The following is a 19,508-nucleotide window of genomic DNA, read 5'->3' on the forward strand; positions in this document are numbered from 1 at the left end:
AGCTTGAAATCTATTTTCAGAAGACTTATTTGTAAAAGCCAAAATTGTTAAGGGTCCAAAAGAGAATTTGATCAAACATATTGCCAAATACGTCAAAAATTAACCTTCAATTCATGCCTAATCTTGATAAGCTATTGAAAGAGTGAAAATATCTATCCCACTTCACCTCAATATATTTTTTGTGGTGAAGTTTGCTTGCTTCCATCAAGTAAATACACAGAAGCCTGTTGATCACATTTGCAACTAAAACACTACAAAATCAAAAAGATTCTGCAGATTGAGCACTGGTATTGGTATTGGTTTATTATTGTCACTTGTACCGAGGTGCAGTGAAAAGCTTGTCTTACAAACCGATCGTACAGGTCAATTCATTACACAGTGCAGTTACATTGAGTCAGTACAGAGTGCATTGATGTAGTACAGGTAAAGACAATAACAGTACACTGGCACCAAACAGTTCATCCTACTCACCGAGACAAACCTTTAATTTATCATCTGACTGAGCAAAGTCAACAGAACACATACAATAATGTTACTTTCTGCTCTCAACAATAGCACGCCGAAAAAATGAGATTCCCTTATTTGATTCAAAAATATTAAAAGGAGAGAAGATTCTCCAGGAAGCAATTTTATAAATCTTTAACAAAAAAAACGAACAATTTCAATGCCATAATAGAAAGAAGAAACTCTGAAATATATTGAAAATGGCTATTTCTATCATCTTAAAACACAAATGAACGAAGGAATGAAAGCACGGAGTTCAATTTTTGCAATAGCTTTTGAAATGAGAATTCTAAGATCACATTAAGTTAGAGATCAAAATAGGATAAACAAAAGACTGATGGCAAGCAAGTTTGGCTCCCAGTCAGGCTTAATATTTTTCATTGCCTCTTACTGTAACCAGAAACTACAATTAGATTTTCTCCCACCAGGCAGTCTCCAAACTGCTTTATGCTCTTCTGATCCTTAATATTGATGGCAAATCTGGACAAAATCTGTAATAATGAACAGATATCCTTGCGAGTTTTGGTAATTATTAAACATTAAAGCAATTTCTTTCAATTTAGCATTGTAAATATTGCATTAACAATGGCCTTCTCAATAATGAAAGAACAAACTAAATTGTTACTCGGATGTAAAATGAAATCTATTTGGAGGGATTACAAGAATATCTGTATTCATGCAGTGAAACAGCAGCAGTACGGTCTTACCCGTTTTGATGAAATCTTTGGATAAAGTCATCTTTTAGGAGCAACCATGACCATCTTGAGTTAGACTCATACAAAGAAAACATATTCAGGGTTTTGGCTATTATAACACACTTGCAAGGGAATAGCCAGGTTCTGCTACCAAAGCCAAGTGTACAGTGCATCCAGTTAGGGAAAGAAGAATAAGTCCACCTTTGCCAGATAGCATTGTTAGCAAGTTTTGCTAAAAAAAAATGTACATGGAACTCAGGTCGAGAGGTGCTTGAAGGTATGTCCATTTGTTGCAATGGAAAACAGACAGATAAGAATGGGCCTTGCAGAGACAGCTTGCATCACACATTTGCTTTGTCAATAAGTTTAAGGTCATACTGGCAAAGGTTGTAATTGACCTGTATACCAGTACAATTCATTTGATCTTATACAGCACTAATTGGGACACTGCAGCCTCCAAGCATTTTGATATCTCAGATATTTTCTTTTAGATGCCAAATTAAAACAGAAATGCTGGAAATTCTCAGATAGATGTTTTAGGTTGGTGACTCTTCATCAGAACTGGGAAACTTTAGAAACAGGCTTTTTTATTTAGGCTGCAGAGAAGGGAGGGAACAACAGGAGTATCTGTGATGGATGGAAATCAAGAGGAAAGGGATGGTGCAGATTGGTATTGAGTAAGAGAGGCATGTTGCTGTCTTGCTGCTGGCAACTAATCTGTCTGAAGGAGGTGTAAATGAAGGGTAAAAAGTAACAAAGCAGAGAAAAATGAAAAGGAACGCCGAAGCACCAGATCTGCTGTTAAATCCAAAATAAAGGATTGAACTGGGAAAAGCCCAAAATGTCAGGCAGGATCTGCACAGACAGAACAACTGCATTACATTAGAAATGGCCAGGATTTAAATGCTAAACAAAAATGGTAGACTGTGGAAATCTGAAGCAAAAACTGCTGGGAACATTAGCAACATCCACTGAAAGGAAAAAAGAGCAGACGGGAGATGAGATGTTGTTCCGTGAGCAAAAAATGAGCTTCAAAGAACATCTCATCCTCAAGTGGGCAACTTCAGTCTTCAACAATGAATTCAACAATTTCAGGTAACCATCCTTTCAAGCTTGCAACAGAACTGGTGAGTTCTGATACAAAAGAATAGTGTGCAGTGGGTAATTAATGGATTGGGTAGCATCTGTGGAAAGGGACAGTCTGACTATTTAAGTACTTATTTCAGATTTCCTGAAATGGTTGTGCTCTATGCCACTCAGTTCCAGCATTCCCTCTTTTATTTCTTCTGTTTCATTTTCTCTATAATTCTATATCTCCAACAGACAGATTCACTGTCATTAGCAAGACTTCTGAGTCGATATCATCATCCATGTTGTCACCGAGATTCTTTTTGTTCTCCCTTGCCCTTCCCCTTCTCTGCAAGTTAAAATATGGCTGCTTTCTGAATTCCCAATTCTAATGAAGGATCATCAATCTGAAACATTAACTTGGTCATCTGTTTTTATTTCAGGTTTTCAGCATTGAGATGTGCTTGACCTTCATGCTAAATCTCCTGTCCCTGACGATGAAGCAAAGTAAAAACAGAAAGGGAACATTTCTTTATAATCTGAAATGAAAATATAAGTTTATCTCAAAGGGAAAAGCCTGTTGAATACTCAAGCTCCCTCTGAATAACCAAAAATGCTGACAGCATCAGACAATGACAAAGGTATGACTGGAAAACACTGGTGACGGTAAAACCTCAAAGCTCAACTAAAACAGAATACTTCCTATATATAGCTCTCTTTTTCTTTTTGGGTAAGGAAAATTCAAACTGCTTCAGGTTCAAGTTAAGCAGTGACAAAATAATTTTGTGCACAACAATTTGCAGGCTTAGAAATAATTTAAAACATTGACTTATTTATGAAGTTGGTAGATAAGGAACATTATACCAACAGAATTTTGCTGTTGTTTAAATAGTGTCATAGGATTGTCCTGAATCAGAATTGATAAAGCACTGGTTAAATATTTCACAAGATAGATGTCATTTCTGATAATATATTCCTACATCACTCAGATTTTGAGCTCAAATCTGAATTCTGCAATGAATCCACAACTGAACCAGAAGGCAAAATAAGATGATGATCTGATGCATAATTTGACCTCAATTATAGAAAAACTATATACTAAGATTAAGCAATTTGCAAACTTCCACATAATACATGGCAGTCCATGTTTTTCCCTCTTGTGTCAAAAGTGGTAGTCTCATCTGTCAAGCACATTATTGATTTAAGTCCTACTTCAGAGACTCAGACACATAATTTAGCATGACGCTTATTACAGTGGGGGTCTTTGCAGATGAGAACATTAAACAATATCACCAGACACCTGGGAATTCCACCTCTTCACATTTCCTTCCAAGTCACACAGATCCTGACTCAGAAATACATTAATCTTTCTTAATTGTTATTGGATTGAAAATTGAGAACCCCTAACTAATAAGGGTGGTGAAGTACCTTCACCACCAATACTAGAATGGTTCCAGATGGCATCTTACCAATATCTACTCAAGAGCAACTTGGAAGGGATTATTAATGTTGGCCTTGGAAGTGATGTTCACATCCCAGGAATGAATAAATAGAATGAAGGGAGAGTGCAAAATTTAACCAAACACCAACATTTACATTTAAATCATCAACAGATAAAAGATAATTAATGTTTAAGAACATACCTGTGCTTCCAGTTGAACTTCTGTGAGTGCCATCATTTCTTCATATGTGAGTTGGGAGAATAAACCTGCATACTTATGCAGACGCAAACTTTTTAGCCAGGCTGGAACATCTGTAATTAAAAAATATTAACTATCATATTAGAATCTATCTACATGTTAAAGTAATTATACATTTATCATTTTTAATGCTACCTTCTTCACTCTTAAAGACCATAAACCTTCCAATTTTAAATACAAAGTAGAATCTTGTTAACGTTTAAGCATTAAGGCTACCAAACCTCTATGCATACTTTATCCCTGGCTAAAATATCTCTGAATCATCAACAGATTAGACTGACCAGCTGCATAAATGTGGAACCAAGATCAGTTGAGCTGACCCAACTCATCTGCTATGTCAAACACTTTCTAAATTTAGCAGAGTTTTGGTGTACTTTTGCATAGTATGTGCTAATCTGTTCTCAGGGAAAAGAATATTCAGAGCCTTGAAGTGAAGGCAAGGTTATGCCATTGGGAGTTTCTGTAGATAAACAGCCAATACATACAAATGTTATTTATGCTTTGCACAATGCAGATTCCTAATTACCATGCTAAAATTATTTTAAAATTCATTATTAAAAGAGTAACAATAAATTTTATAGAGTTCCATGTAAAGGCAGAAAAATATTTCTCAATATATTGACATTTTTATTATTAATAGCTAAACAGACCACCAATTCTGAAGAATGACCCGAGAAAATTTCTGCCTCTTAACAACGTGATCCCTTGTCTGAATTTGACCCGCCTATCACTGATAAAAAGAAGCTGAATCAATTCTTGGCCAAGTAAAACGGAACACCTGTTGATATTGTGTGTGTGTGTGTGTGTGTGTGTGTGTGTGCGCGCGCGAAAAGAATAAGTACACTTCTTGAAATATGAAACAAAAATCTGTAAGGCCAACAATCACATCTCACTGTTGTTAGAAAGACTTCATATAAAAGGTATCAAATAGGTCTTGCAGAGAAGTAGAACACCACATAGATTTAAGCTTTTTTTTAAGAAAAGAATAACTATTTGGGGCAGATAAAATCGTTGGCTAGCTGTCCCTAGACCACAGTGTTTGCTCTAGTTTAGCCCCAGGTGTACCCCTCTGCTGGGAGGCTCACTCCCAAAACCTCACGGTGGTTGAATGGAGCATAGGGGCCTCTCCACACAATCATTTGGCTTCACTCAGAAGGGATTTGACAGCTGGTGAGCCCCATCTCTAGGCTCACGTTGTCAAAACTGGCATTACTGACTGACTGGAATGTCTTTGACATTCACTACTAGTCAGTTAAGTTTAGAGCTTGGTAAAAACAAAAATAGTGAACGTTTCTATTTACATTTTCTATGCTAATAATTAACTCAAAATCAAGTCAAAACATTGAAATCAACTTAAGTAAATTATAAAAATGATGCATCTTATCACCAGATTTCTCCAAGACATTTGAGTAGGGACTATTATGCTTGAGCCAGGTTTAACCTGGTGCAAGCTCAGTGGGCAGACTTCCCAGTCTGAGAGTTGAGACGAAGGTGGCAAGTTGGTTGGAGCATCAGCAGATGGAACTTAATCCCAACAAGTGCAAGGTAATGCATTCTGGGAAGTCAAATAGAGGTAGGACATATACAGTAAATGGCAGGGCACGAAGGAATGTAGATGAAAAGGGGGATTTGGAGCTTAAATCCATAGAGCGCTGGAAATGGGGTGGGGCAGAAGGAATATGCCTTCATAGGTAAGAGCAGAGAACATAAAAGTTGTGATGCAAGTTGCAACTTTACAAAACATTGGTTAGATTGCACTTGGGAGTATTGTGTGCAGTTCAGTTTGCCACACTATAGGAAGGGATATGGTTGTGCTGGAGAGTGTGCAGAGGAGATTCCCCAGATGTTGCCTGGATTAGGGAAATATTGGATAGGTTTGGTTTGCTTTCCCCGCAGTGAGGGGTAAACTGAAAGAGGTAGTTGAAATTATAAGAGGTATAGATGGGGTAGATAGACAGAATTTTTTACCAGTGGTAGCATTATCTAAAACAAGTGGGCATAGGTTTAAAATCTGAGAAAGGAGTTTTAGAGGAGATTTTAGGGAAAAGAGAGTGATTAATACCTGGAATGCACTGCCGGAGAAGCTGATGGAGTCAGATGCAATCACCATGTTTAAGAGACATTTAGACAGGCACTTAAATAGGCAAGTCAATGAAAGACATGGACCTAATGCGGGAAAGTGAGATTAATGTAGATGGTCAAAAAGGTTGGCATGGATATGGTGGGTCGAAGTGCCCATTTCTGTGCTGTACAGCTGTAAGATTCTAAGCCTTGGGAAACTCACTATGCCCCAATGGGCTCCACGTGAAGCCCATTGAAGAGCACAGGTGCAACAAATAGTCTTGGTAGCATGGGTTGGTAGATAGACATATATATGTTACATATACCAATATAGATTCTTGAATAACAAATGAAAGGTTATCACAGGTGGATGGGAATACAGAGTTGAGGTTACCATAAAATCAGCTATGGTCTTGGAGGTGGAGCTGGCTTAAGGAATCTAGTGGCCTGCTCCTGCTCCTAATTTGTACGTTCACATGCACAAATGTATGGAGGAATATGCCACTGCTGACATAGGCCCATATCAGCAATTGAGTCCAGGACTTCCATGGTTAAGTCCAAATATTTGCATTGGCATAGAGCTGGAAGATCCGAAACAATGATAACAAACCAACCAATACCAGCCCACAAATCACTGGTTAGCTAGAAAAGCCCTTTAAATTCAATAAACTTAAATAAATCTAAATTTTCATTTGCAAAGGGAAGCCAATCATAAACTGCAAACTCTTAAATTGAAACTATTGTAAATCTTCAGCGATCTTTCAAGTGAACCACCACAAACATCATTTCCAATGCAATTACATGTACTTCAAGCTAAATGACATGATAAAAGAACTTGTTTTAAACTATCAAAATGCCATAATGTCAAATACGTCAAAGAATAATGTCAAATTTATTAGTATTTTTGAGAATGTTGCTGTGGTATTGAAAACATTGGGTTATTTAAGCTACTTTTAAAACTAAATTGTTTAATTTGAAATCCCTATTTCATTTAATCTAAATTGTGTAATATAAATCCACAGATAACTCAGAATAAAATGTATTTGCATTTATTATTATTACATGATGAAAACCTAAAACAGTTAGGTTGCAGGAAATAAGAACAAGTTACTGAAAGGTCACTGGCCTAAACATACACTTTTCTTTCCTCTTTCCATAGATGATGTCTAACCAATCTATTTCTAACGATTTTTATTTTAGATTCTTTGTACCTATAATATTTTTCTCTCTCTGTTTTCTGTACAACTTGTGTTATATATCATTCTCCAAGTTCTTAGTTTGTTACTATGGCTTCATGACTTGGTCAATAAGTTCATTTTTCAAGCATTTTAAAAAACTTTCTTTGAAATTTTTTCTTTGCTTCAATTAAGTTCGTATATATGTAACAACTAATTTAAAGCTGTATGAAATTATCTTGACATTCATGTGGATGTTTATTGCTTGTGTAGCCAAACTGGCATTCTTTCATTTTATTTCATAAGTTCTCATTTTCCACATTTTAAAATGTCTTACTGGATTCACATGAAATTTTGTCTGACAACCTTATTGTAAACGTTACTGTACACTTATAATGTCACAGTTTCCTACTTTATGGTTTCTGAGCTAATGTTGGTTGGTGCAAGCATTAAGCAGCAGAAAACAGCTCAATTTAAAGCAAAAGTGAAACTCACTTTCTCTTTCATTTCTTTTTTTATCCTCTTTCATTGTGGTGTACTGCACTAACAAAATGAACAGTTTCTACAATATGCAGTACAACTTGATGCCATGTTTCTCTCATGTGTCTCATATTGAAGAATTGTTTAAAACTATGCATGACATATAGCATAAGATGCACAAGAAAAAGTGGGAAATTAACTCACACACGTTCAATGGAAAAATTTATACCACTGAACAAAACCCTCTCAGTCTTTTATTTGCAAATACAAGTCCTCCCCAGGTTACAGCAGGGTTCCATTCCTGTGAATTGTTCGTAACCCGGACAGTTCTCAAGTCAGAAATGTGGCTGCAAACAGAGTTCCCAGGCAGCAGAAGCTGTCTGCAGCCCCGCAGCAGCCAGCAAATCCATCCCACCAGTCTTCCAAACGCTTGTTCGTATATAGGGGCTGAAAATAAGTCAGCCTGGGCAGGACCTGCAATTGAAAATTTTGTGTAGCTCTTAAGTAAACCATTCATGTCATCTTCTTCTCCTTCACTCTTTTCTGTTATATGCAATAAGGATTTTTGATTTTATAATTAGCTAAGGAGATACTCCAGAGTTTGTTAACAAAGACAAACCCAGTCCAAATCTATATGGCTACTAAACTGAAATTGCCTAACGAAAATGTTAAGTTCTGAAATTTTCAACTGAATGGGAGAAAGAATTCAAAATTTTCACTTCCATGTGCATGAAGAGAAGATTTTAGACATCAATAATGTTCTTCTTAGCTGTAATTTTATGCCTTCACCAGAGAAATAATCTTGCTCCATTAGCTGCATTATCATCATAAACACTTCAATAGATTACAAGTCAATCTTGAATTAGTCCCTGCAATTTGCCATCATAATTTAACTCTCTCCCAGTATCATTCTGGAGGAGACACGCAACAATTCTTCTAATGCCAATATATCCTTCCTGTGATACAACTCACATAACCAGTCAAGTCTGGCCAGAGCTTTTGAGATGTATCAGATAGCCAAAGGGTCACAGACATGAAATTTTGATTGTTTCCCTTTCCACTGATAGTGTCTGACCTGCTTTTTTCCCCCAAAATTTTCTACTACTGCATCAGATAGGCTTGCTTTTCCCTCAAGGTGTCCCAAAACATCTCATAGCCAATAAAGTTTAGTCCAAGGAAATGTGTTGCACAAAGCGAGGTCCCATGTTGTGTGCTAACAACAAGATAACCAGTCTTTGTAAGGGCTCCATCCCTTTTTCTCAGTTTTTCTGTCTCCATCACATCTGTTCTCAAGATGAAGCTTTCTGCTCATCTACCGCATTCCGTGCTGTCAATATGGCCTCCTCTACAATAGTGAGACCAAGCGTAGACGATGCGACTGTTCACAACGGCCATCCTGACCTCCTGGTTGCATGCCACTTCTACTCCCCTTCCCACTCCCACATCGACCTGTTAGTCCTCAGCCTTCTCTGCTGTAACTGTGAGGCCAAATGCAATCTAGGAGAACAGCACCTCATATTGTGCCTAGGTAGCCTACAACCCAATGGTATGGACATTGAATTTTCCAATTTCAGATAACCCACACTCCCTGTGCTCCTTTCTCTCTCCTGTGACTTAGGGTGATATTGCAGAGGTGCGTATTTAGACAAAAAGAACAACCAAAATTAAATTCCTGGGGACTTCAACAGATATAATGCTGCAAAAATGGAAAGGGAAACCATTACCCTTCGTGCTCCGATTAAGAACAAATCGTTGGAAGTAGAACCAGGTGAGAGTAGTCCCATGCAAATGTACAACAGAGATACAGAGGATATGTGATCAGCCAATTCAAAAGTCAGAAAGGACGAATATAGACAAAATGCCACAGTCAAAGGATGCAACTTATGATTTTGACCAAACTGGTCTCAAAGCTATGATGTAGACTTGCATCAAATATATTTAAATGCTTGTCCAACTCCAATAACATTTCAGCTACCCTGAAGGCAATGAGGTTTATGATACTGCAGCTTATAAATAGTGCACTTCATTATGGATTCAGTAATTCAACAGTTGGTTATCTTCAATATATTATAATGGTACTCCAGGTACACAAGTTACAAATCTTTCACTCGATATATTGAGTACATTGTTAGTGTCTTACATTAACAACTAGGCCTGTGTTAAACATTCTCAAATTCATGCCAAATCTATCTTCTTTTTTCCACTTAAAATAATGCACTGAAGAACTTACTTTGAGAAACATTGGTTAATTTGACTATCAACCATTAGACAATAAATATATTTATTCACCATCAAAGCCTTCACAACAGATTCTCTCAGAATTGAACATAATTTGCATTTGGTGACATGCCTGTTTTCTTGTGAGGATAAAATAGTTAATTGTATAAAATGCTGCAATGCCAAATTTATAATAGCAAATGAACATTAAATGCTGAATTTGCTAGCAACACCTACGCCCCTAGATTAATTTTAGAAGATCTGATAAATGATTATAATTTCAGGAATAGGATCGTACGCACAGAGCATTTCTCAAAACCTCAACATATCTCAAAGCACTTTACAGCTAATTATGCATTTTTAAAATGAAATCACTGCAGGAAACACAGTAGCCAATTTGTGCAAAGCACTGTCCCACAATCAGCAATGAATCATGACCTACACATCTGCCTTAGTGATCTGTGTGACACCTAATCTCATAGCACAGAAATTTATCAGCAGCTAAATATAAAACCTGACTTTTCTCATTGAAAGATCTCCTTCTTTAGGAGGTATGCTTGTTAGTTGACTATATCATACACTCTTTTGGGAGACTAAAATTTGTGAGAATAAAATCATATTCCTACAAGAAAATCACAAAAATGAACAATTCATTCCCTTTCATACATTGTAAAGACAGATAAACCCACATGCAACCAATGGGAGTCATTCAAAAATGAAACCTGACGAGTTCAGGGACATTGTGTTCCTATAATGGTGAAAGATACGGCTAATAAATCCAAGGAACCCTGGATATCACCGGTTGAATAAAGAAAATAAAATCAGTTTATGGCAGATTTGGAGAACTGAAAATAGGAGAGATTCTGCAGGAATACAGAGATTATAGGGGATACTTAACTAAATTAATTAGGAAGGCAAAAAAGGGCCATTAAATAGCATTGATAGGCAAGATTAACGAAGTTTATTTTACTTCATTTACGATAACAGACCCTTCCAGCCCAACGAGCCCGCGCCGCCCAATTACACCCATGTTAACTTACTAACCCATATGTCTTTGGAATGTGGGAGGAAACCGGAGCACATGGAGGAAATGCATGCAGTTATGGGGAGAACATACAAACTCCTTACAGACAGCGGGGGGAATTGAACCCCGATCGCTGGTGCAGTAATAGCGTTACGCTAACTGCTATGCTACCGTACCACACAGTTCCCAAAGGATTTTAAGCATATCAAGGGCACAAAGGATAACCCCGGAAAGAGTAGAGCCATTAAGGATCAAAGTGGCAATCTGTGTGTGGAGGCACAAATTGTTTTCTGCTTTGCCTCCCTGAAGAGATGTATCCCAGACTGCAATGGTATTGGTATTGGTTTATTATTGTCACTTGTACTGAGGTACAGTGAAAACTTTGTCTTGCATACCATTCGTACAGATCAATTCATTACATTGTGCATTGAGGTAGTACAGAGTGCAATGGGAAGCAAGGTAGGATATTGTTGGGTCTCTAACAGAAATTTTCACATCTTCTCTGGCCACAGAAGAGATGTCAGATGAATGGTGGTACCTTAATTCCAAAACAGCAGAAGGGATAAGCCACGTAATTACAGGCCAGTGAGTCTAACATCAGTGGTAGAAAAATTATTGGAAAAATTCTGAGGGATAGGACTAATCTACACTTGGAGAGGCAGGGATTAATCAAGGAGAGTCAGCATTAAAAATTTGATTGAATTTTATGAGGAGATGGCACAAAAGATAAGTGCCCGTGGGATCCAGGGTAACTTGGGGAAACTGGATCCAAAATTGACTTGGTGACAGGATGAAGAGGTGATGGTAGAGAGTTGTGTTTTATGACTGGAAGCTTGTGACCAAGGATATACAACAGGAAGCAGTGCTGGTGCCCTTCCCTTAAGATGAACACCAATAATTTGCAAGCTCTCCAGAAGTGAACTCCTGCTATCAGCATTGTATGACTCGCTCATGATAATAACAAACAACAATATTCAACAAACAATAGTACACATCATGTTAATCATCTATCATCTAACGTGTCATGCTTTTGGAGCTGAGATCTTAAGTACTACTCTGGATCCCAAATTGCAATCTATTCAGGTGTTTGAGGTGGGAAGCATTTCTCTATTATTCATATCGATTGAGTGTTCACAAATTTAAATTTGGGGAATCAAAATGTTAAAAGGAATGAAGTGAGAGTGAGCAGCAATAATAGTTCCTTTGAGGAACAAAAACCTTTGAATTATACTTTCCACAGAAAGCTGATAATCAAGAATGTGGAGCAAAACTAATTAAATGCCTGACGAGCAATAATCAGTATAAAAGTTGTCATTAACCATTCATTATCATCCACATGAGGAGGAGGATTTGTTATCAACAAAGTAGATACAAGTTTGGAGATGTTTAAATAATGTGGTTACCACAGCCAACTTGTATATTAGAATGCTTGATTAATGTATAACATTCCAAGGACTTTCACACAGAAGCATAAGTCATCAGTGGTTTATTGACAATCTAGAGACCAATGCAGGATTGGATTACCATATCTACCAGAAAGGATTAATGTGATCCCAAGGATGCTTAATCTGAGATATTGATCCTTAACTTCCCACTTCAACCCACTTAGTTCATTGCTTCTGTGTATTATTTCAGCTAGTACTTGCAATCTTTCACACTAGGGAATAGTCACCAATATTTGATTGCTTGCAAAAATAGACATGTGGAAGCTGACACCATGAATGATTACAAGCCAGTAAATTTAACATGGGTGGTGTGCTTATTAATGCAGAAAATTCTAAGGAACAGGAAAAATAATTTAGATGGGTAATTTAATCAAATCACAACTAGTGTAAGGCTATGTCATAATTGATTAACATGTTTGAATCTTTAAGATAAAGGGAAAATAAATGGGAGTAAATTTTATGTACTCTACAGTTTTACCAAAGAGTATGACCAAGTCCCTCATGATGTACTGATCAGAAATGTGAAAACACTTAGAATCCAAAGGAAAATGGCAAGTTGGATCTAAAATTGGCTCAGAGCCAAAAAGCCAAGGGTAATGGCTGACTGAAATTTTAATGACTTAAAGACTGAGGTTCAGAGTTAGGTCCTTTGCTCTTTGAGGTTTTATTAAATAGTGATAGTGGAAATTGGTGATTCTGTATGGGCTAGATGTTCTGAGATGTTCCTTGGGGCCCCCAGCCACTCCCAGCTCCCTGGCCTCCATAGCCTACCCAGATTTGCTTGTTTCGACAGCAAACCCCATGAATCAAAGCAGGTGCAGTGCATGAAGATAAGTGGGTTAGAAAAAGAACAATAGTTACTAAAGTGAAAAGCTTCACACGTATGATTTAATTGCAGGATTTAAATGTTCAAAAGTTTAAAACTTTTTTTACTTTCAGCTGTTTCCCTCCAGATACAAAAAGGCTTACTCACTTTTGCAAACTACCACAATTAATAAAAGTACATATTATAAAGACAAAATGTCTGCCATTTTGTCCAACTTGTCTGCAACTTGTTACGGACTCAGTGAATGTCCCTTTAAGATAGAGAGTGTGTGTGTATTTGTGTGTGTGGCGTGCTTACGTCAATAGAAGATAAAGGACATAATGACGTTGTTGAAGAAGTCAGAAGAAGAAGAGAAGAGAGAGAGAAGGGAGAAAGACACCAGCCTGCTAGTTTTCTCTATCGATGGATGAGAAAATATAACTGTGTCTGCCACTGAAATCCATGTATGGAAGTTGGAAGTAATCCGGTGGAGTTCACTTTGTTGCTGACCTGTAGAAGGAAACAGGTATTTGTGTGTGGACGACCACGATTCAGATGCTTTTCAGGGCGAGGAAGTCACTACCGAGTAAACACTGGAGTGTCGTTTGGGTTCCATCGTGGAACATTTGGATTTCGTATTTACTCTCTCTCTGTTTCTCTACGTCTACGTCTTATCTTCAGACAACGGTGGTTGTTGAAGAAGCCCTTGCTCATGTTTCACCTTATGGCTTGCGGAACTGAACTTTAAGAACCATTCATGAACTTGGAGTTTGGGACTTTGTCACACACACATGAAGAGTTTAGTTTTGGGGTTAACGTTCCAGGTTTAACATTTTTGAATTCTAACATACTAACATTTTTACTTTTATTTTACGTATTATCATAAGTAGTGATTAATAGAATAGTTTTTAACACTGAATCATGCTCAGTGTGTTTCTTTTGTTGCTGGTTCGTAACAAAATCAGCTGCAATTTTGATAAAGTTTATGGGTTGATGATTTGGGATTAAATATAAGAGCCATAATTAGTAAGTTTATAGATATACAAAAATTGGCAAGGTGATTGATAAAGAGAAAGGAAGCTCTAGACTGCGGAAGGTATCAATGGCTTAGGTTAGATGGGCAAGTAAATGGAATTCAATCTGGAGAAACACAACTAAATCCATTTAGGTGGGCAAACAAAGCATTATCATAAGATAATGATAAATGTGAAAGAGGAGGTCTCTTGGAGTGCATGTCCACAGATCTGTGAAAATAGCAGTGCAGATAGAAATTATTGCCAAGGGATACAGTGCCTGCAGTGGGAATCATTAGCAAAATACACTGCAGTAACTCACCAAGGCTTCTTCAAAAGCAACTCCCAATCCCATGACTTCTACCACCCAGACATGTGCAGCAAGCCTGCAAAACAACATCACTTTAAATTCTTCTTCCAGTCGTGCACAATGCTGACTCGGCAATATATTGCCATTCTTTCATTATTGCCAAGTCTTGTTCCTGTAACTCCCCATCCAAAAGCCCTGTGGAAGCATCTTCACCAGATGCACTGCAGTGGTTCAAGGAAGTGTTTTGCCATAACTTTTTCCAATGATATTTTGGGTAAGCAATAAATGCTGGGCTTGCAAACATAGCCACATTCTACGTATAAATGCACGTACAAAAATATGAGATAGTTGCCTCTCCTAGCAATGTTATGGGTTATGTGAGGAGGAAAGTCATGCTAAAATTGACTAAATAAAACATCTTTAAGGCCACACTGTAATACTGTGTACTCCTGGTCATCACATTACAGGAAGGATATGACAAGACAAGATAGTGTGCAGAGGAAATTTCTGAGGATATTGTCATTAACAGAGAATTTTAGTCATGAGAAAGTGGCTAGGCTGTAGTTTTCTTCTTGGGAAGAAAGGAGATTGTATGTAGATTTAATCGAGGTGCATAAAATTGAAAGGCCTAGCCAGCATGAACAGAATTGCCCAATTGCCTTAACAGTACAGGGTAAATGGTTTGAATATAGAAATATTAGAGCAAATTACATAAAGTTTTTTTTCCTGCCCTTCAGAAACTGTGGGGGTCTGGACTTCATTGCCTGAAAAGATGGTGAACCATTAGCACATTTAAAAAGTATTTGGCTCAGTCCTTGAATTGCCATAACTTTCAGGATTATAGATCAAGGGCTGGAAAGTAGAAGGCTAAATAACCTTTCTTAGCAATATGGATAAAATGGACTTACTGTGCTATAAATTTCTTTGATTTTGCTCTCCTGCCACACTATAGAACAACAACAGAGCTTTCAAAGTAATTCTTTGGTTTTCCAGATTTATGATTAAAAAGAGAAACTGATTCATCAAAAGCAAAGCATTGCAGGCTTTAGACTTGATACTTACCAGTCTGTATCAGCTTTACTACAATGCATTACAAGTTATGATCCATTTAGTTTGTTGACTTATTGATTTTGCTTAAGCAACTGAGCATTGCCTCTAATCTATTAGCATGTGAGATGGGCTTTACAACTAGTTTTACAGCATATATAATATGACTATGAGGTATTCTTCTCTAAAGCTAAAACTGGACCATCAAAATAGCATTTTTAAATACCAAATGCTAAATGAGCCAAGAACAATACCTCTGCTTAACATTCAGTTGTTTAGCCATTGCTTGCCTAGAATAACTTTTGTAGACACAAGGGACTGCAGATACTGTAATCTGGAGCAAAATAAAAACAAACTGCTGCAGGAACTCAGTGATTCAAGCAACACTTGTGGAGGTGAAAGAAACTGTTGACATTTTAGGTCAAGACCCTACATTAAGACTACGAGTGGAGAGGGAAGGTAGCTGGTGTAAAGAGGAGGGTGAGGGTGAGACGTAGGCTGGAAGGTGATAGGTGGATCGAGGACTGATGAGGAGTGATGGGCAGAAGGAGCTAGGTAGGGGAGGGGAGATTGAGGTTGGTAGGTGATAAGGGAGGGATGATGGGCAGATGAAACCAGGCAGAGGAGGGTGATGAGTGTAAGTAATGGGGTGGGAGATGGGGGTGAGTGATGGAAAAGGTGAACAATCGGAGAGAGAACCTGGGTGGACCCATGGGAGTGGGAAGGGAATACAGGAGGAGTGGATTAACTGAAATTTAAAACTTCAATGTTCATACCATTGGGTTATAAGCTACCCAAAGCAGAAAATGAGCTGTTGTCTTCTAGTTTACATTTGGACTCACCATGACAATGGAGAAGGCCAAGGACAGACAGATCAGTGTAGGAATGAGAGAGGATGATGAAACGACACAACCAGAAGCTCAGGATGGCCATTGCAGACAGAGCACAGGTGCTGCGCAAAAGGGTCACCTCATCTAGGCTTGGTCATGAGCACTGAATGCTGGTAACAAGGTTATAGCACGTAGAATTATAGGTAACAAATTCACATGGAATGACAATCAGTTACTGCATACAAAGAAGTCAATTCGACTGTTCCCTAACCGGAAACCACGGATGAATCAAGAGATCCAATCCTAACTGAAGTCCAAGTCTGAGGCATTCAAATTGGGTGACCCTGACCTACACCTTTGTAAAGCTATCAGGGATGCCAAGAGACAATACCAGATGAGACTAGAGTCCCAGCCAGTTGTGGCAAGGCTTGCATGCTATAATGGGCTACAAAACAAAGTAGGACAGTATCACTGGCAATAACGCATCCCTCCCCGATGATCTCAATGCATTCTGTGCATGTTTTGAACAAAAAGTCAATGAAATGACACCACCCACCCCGACAGCCTCTGATGCACCTGTACCTACTGTCACCATTGCAGACGTCACATCAGCCTTCCTAATAGTGAACCCGCGGAAAATGACTGGACAAGATGGAGTCCCTGGTTGTGTCCTCAGATCCTGTGCAGATCAGCTGGTGGGTGTGCTCGAACACATCATTAACCTCTCCCTACTCCAATCTGAGGTTCTCGCCTGCTTTAAGAAGACCATTATCATCCTGGTGCCAAAGAAAAACAAGGTAATCTGCCTTAATGACTACTGGCCAGTGGGTCTAACATCCATCATCTTGAAGTGCTTCGAGAGGCTGGTCGTGGCACACATCAACTCCAGCCTCCCAGACAACCTCGACCCACTGCAATTCGCCTACCACCAAAACAGGTGCATGGCAGACACCATCTCCCTGGTCCTAAACTCATCTCTGTAATATCTGGATAACAAAGACACCTACGTCAGACTCCTGTTTACTGACTATAGCTCCACCTTCAATACCATAATTCCAAACAAACTCATCTCCAAACTCCTAGACCTAGGTCTTGGCACCCCTTTCTGCAATTGGATCTTTGACTTCCTGACCAACAGAATACAATCAGCAAGGACAGGCAGCAACACCTTTTCCATGATTATTCTCAACACCAAGCCCTGCAAGGCTGCATCCTCAGTCCCTTACTTTACTCCCTATACCCTCACGACTGTGTGCCCAGATTCTGTTCTACCTCCATTTACAAGTTTCCAAATGACACCATCGTAGTGGGACAGATTTCAAACAACAACTAGATGGAGTACAGAAAGGAGATAGAGAGCCTAGTGGCATGGTGTCAAGACAAAAACCTCTCCTTCAATGTCAGTAAAACAAAAGAGCCGGTCATTGACTTCAGGAAGCGGGGCAGAGTACATGCACCTGTCTCCATCAATGGTACTGAGGTGGAGATGGCTGAAAGCGTCAAGTTCCTAGGTGTAAGTATCACCAACAATTTGTCCTACTCCAGCCATGTGGACACTATGGCCAAGAGAAAACACACCAATGCCTCTACTTCCTCAGAAGTCAAAGGAAATTCAGCATGTCCCTGATGACCCTCACCGATTTTTGCAGATGCACCACCGAAAGCATCCTATCCGGATACATCACAGCTTGGTATGGAAACTGCTCTGTCTAAGACCGCAATAAATTGCAAAAAGGCGTTAACGCTGCCCAGTCTATCTCAGAAACCAGCCTGCCCTCCAGTTTACACTTCCTGCTGGCTCGGGAAAGCAGCCAACATAATCAAGGACCCCTCCCACCCCCGTCATTCTCTCTTCTCTCCCCTTTCCATTGGGCAGAAGAAACAAAAGCTTGAGGACACACACCACCAGGCTCAAGGACAGCTTCCATCCTGCTGTTATAAGACTCTTGAACAGACCTCTTATATGATAAAGATGAACTCGATCTCTCAATCCACCTCGTCATGGCCCTTGCACTTTACTTCACTGCACTTCCTCTGTAACTGTAACACCATATTCTGCATTCTGTTTTTTTCTCCTCTTGTACTACCTTGATGTACTTATGTAGGGAATGATCTATCTGGATGACATGCAAACAAAAAGCTTTTCACTGTATCGTGGTACAGGTGACAATAATAAACCAATTACCAACTAAAAGACAGAAAGATAAAAGTGGGAATAAACTCGTCTTTCTCAGGTAGCCAGGTCATTATTAGTGGGGTATCACACAGATCAGTGCTTGGGCCCCAGCTATTCACAATCTCTGTGATTTGACTACAGGGTCCAAATATCATATTTCTAAGTTTGCTGATGATATAAAACAAGATGGCATTATAAACAAGGCACAGGTGGCTCCATGGGATATGGGCAAGCTGCATAAGGTAGTGAGAACATGACAGATGAAATAAGTACGGAAAAAAAATCATCCAGTTCATTGCACAACACTGAGAAGGAGGGTATTTTTTTAAGAAGGTGACAAATTGGAAAATCTTGATGGTCAAAAGAACCTAGGTGTCCTTGTACATGACTGACTGACAGCTGAGATGCAGGGACAGCAAGCAGTTAACAAGGCAAATGGTATTATTATGAGAAGGTTTGAGTAAAGGAATAAAAATACCTTACTGCAATTATATAGGGCCTTGATAAGACCATACCTGGAGTAATGTGTAGTTTTTGTCTTCCTCCCCGAAAGACGATATACTTGCCGTAGAGGGAGTAAACAAAGATTCACGAGATGACAGTTTTGCTGTGAAAAGACTGAATAATCTCGGCCTGTAATCTCTAGAGTTTAGAAGAATGAAGGATCTCCTCTTTCAAACTTAAAAAATTCTTACAGGTGTCGACTGCATGAATGCAAGAAGGACGTTTGCCCTGCCTGACGAGCCTAAGAGGAGGGTTCAGTATATCAGAAAAAGGGCAGGCCATTTAAGACTGCCATAAGGTTATCTTTACTCAGAGGGTATCAAGTCTTTGTAATTCTCTACTCTGGAACCCCATGGATGCTGAGTCTCTGAGTTCATTAAAACAGAAATAGATCTCTGGATACAAGGGAAATAATGCAGTAAAATGGAGCTGAGGTAGATGGTAAGCCACGATC

At 38.7% G+C, this 19,508-nt stretch overlaps 1 protein-coding gene across 1 annotated transcript in view; it reads right to left on the reverse strand.

Annotated features, from left to right (window-relative positions):
* The window catches only part of samd4a (sterile alpha motif domain containing 4A), a 128,794-nt gene that overhangs the window by 38,757 nt on the left and 70,529 nt on the right, over positions 1-19,508 (reverse strand). The window contains exon 5 of the mRNA XM_052026487.1: positions 3,911-4,020. Coding sequence (XP_051882447.1) covers positions 3,911-4,020 — 110 coding nt within the window. The remainder of the gene's footprint in view (positions 1-3,910; positions 4,021-19,508) is intronic.

Source organism: Pristis pectinata, chromosome 1 (assembly GCF_009764475.1).
Source record: "Pristis pectinata isolate sPriPec2 chromosome 1, sPriPec2.1.pri, whole genome shotgun sequence".
Classification (NCBI taxonomy): Eukaryota; Metazoa; Chordata; class Chondrichthyes; order Rhinopristiformes; family Pristidae; genus Pristis; species Pristis pectinata.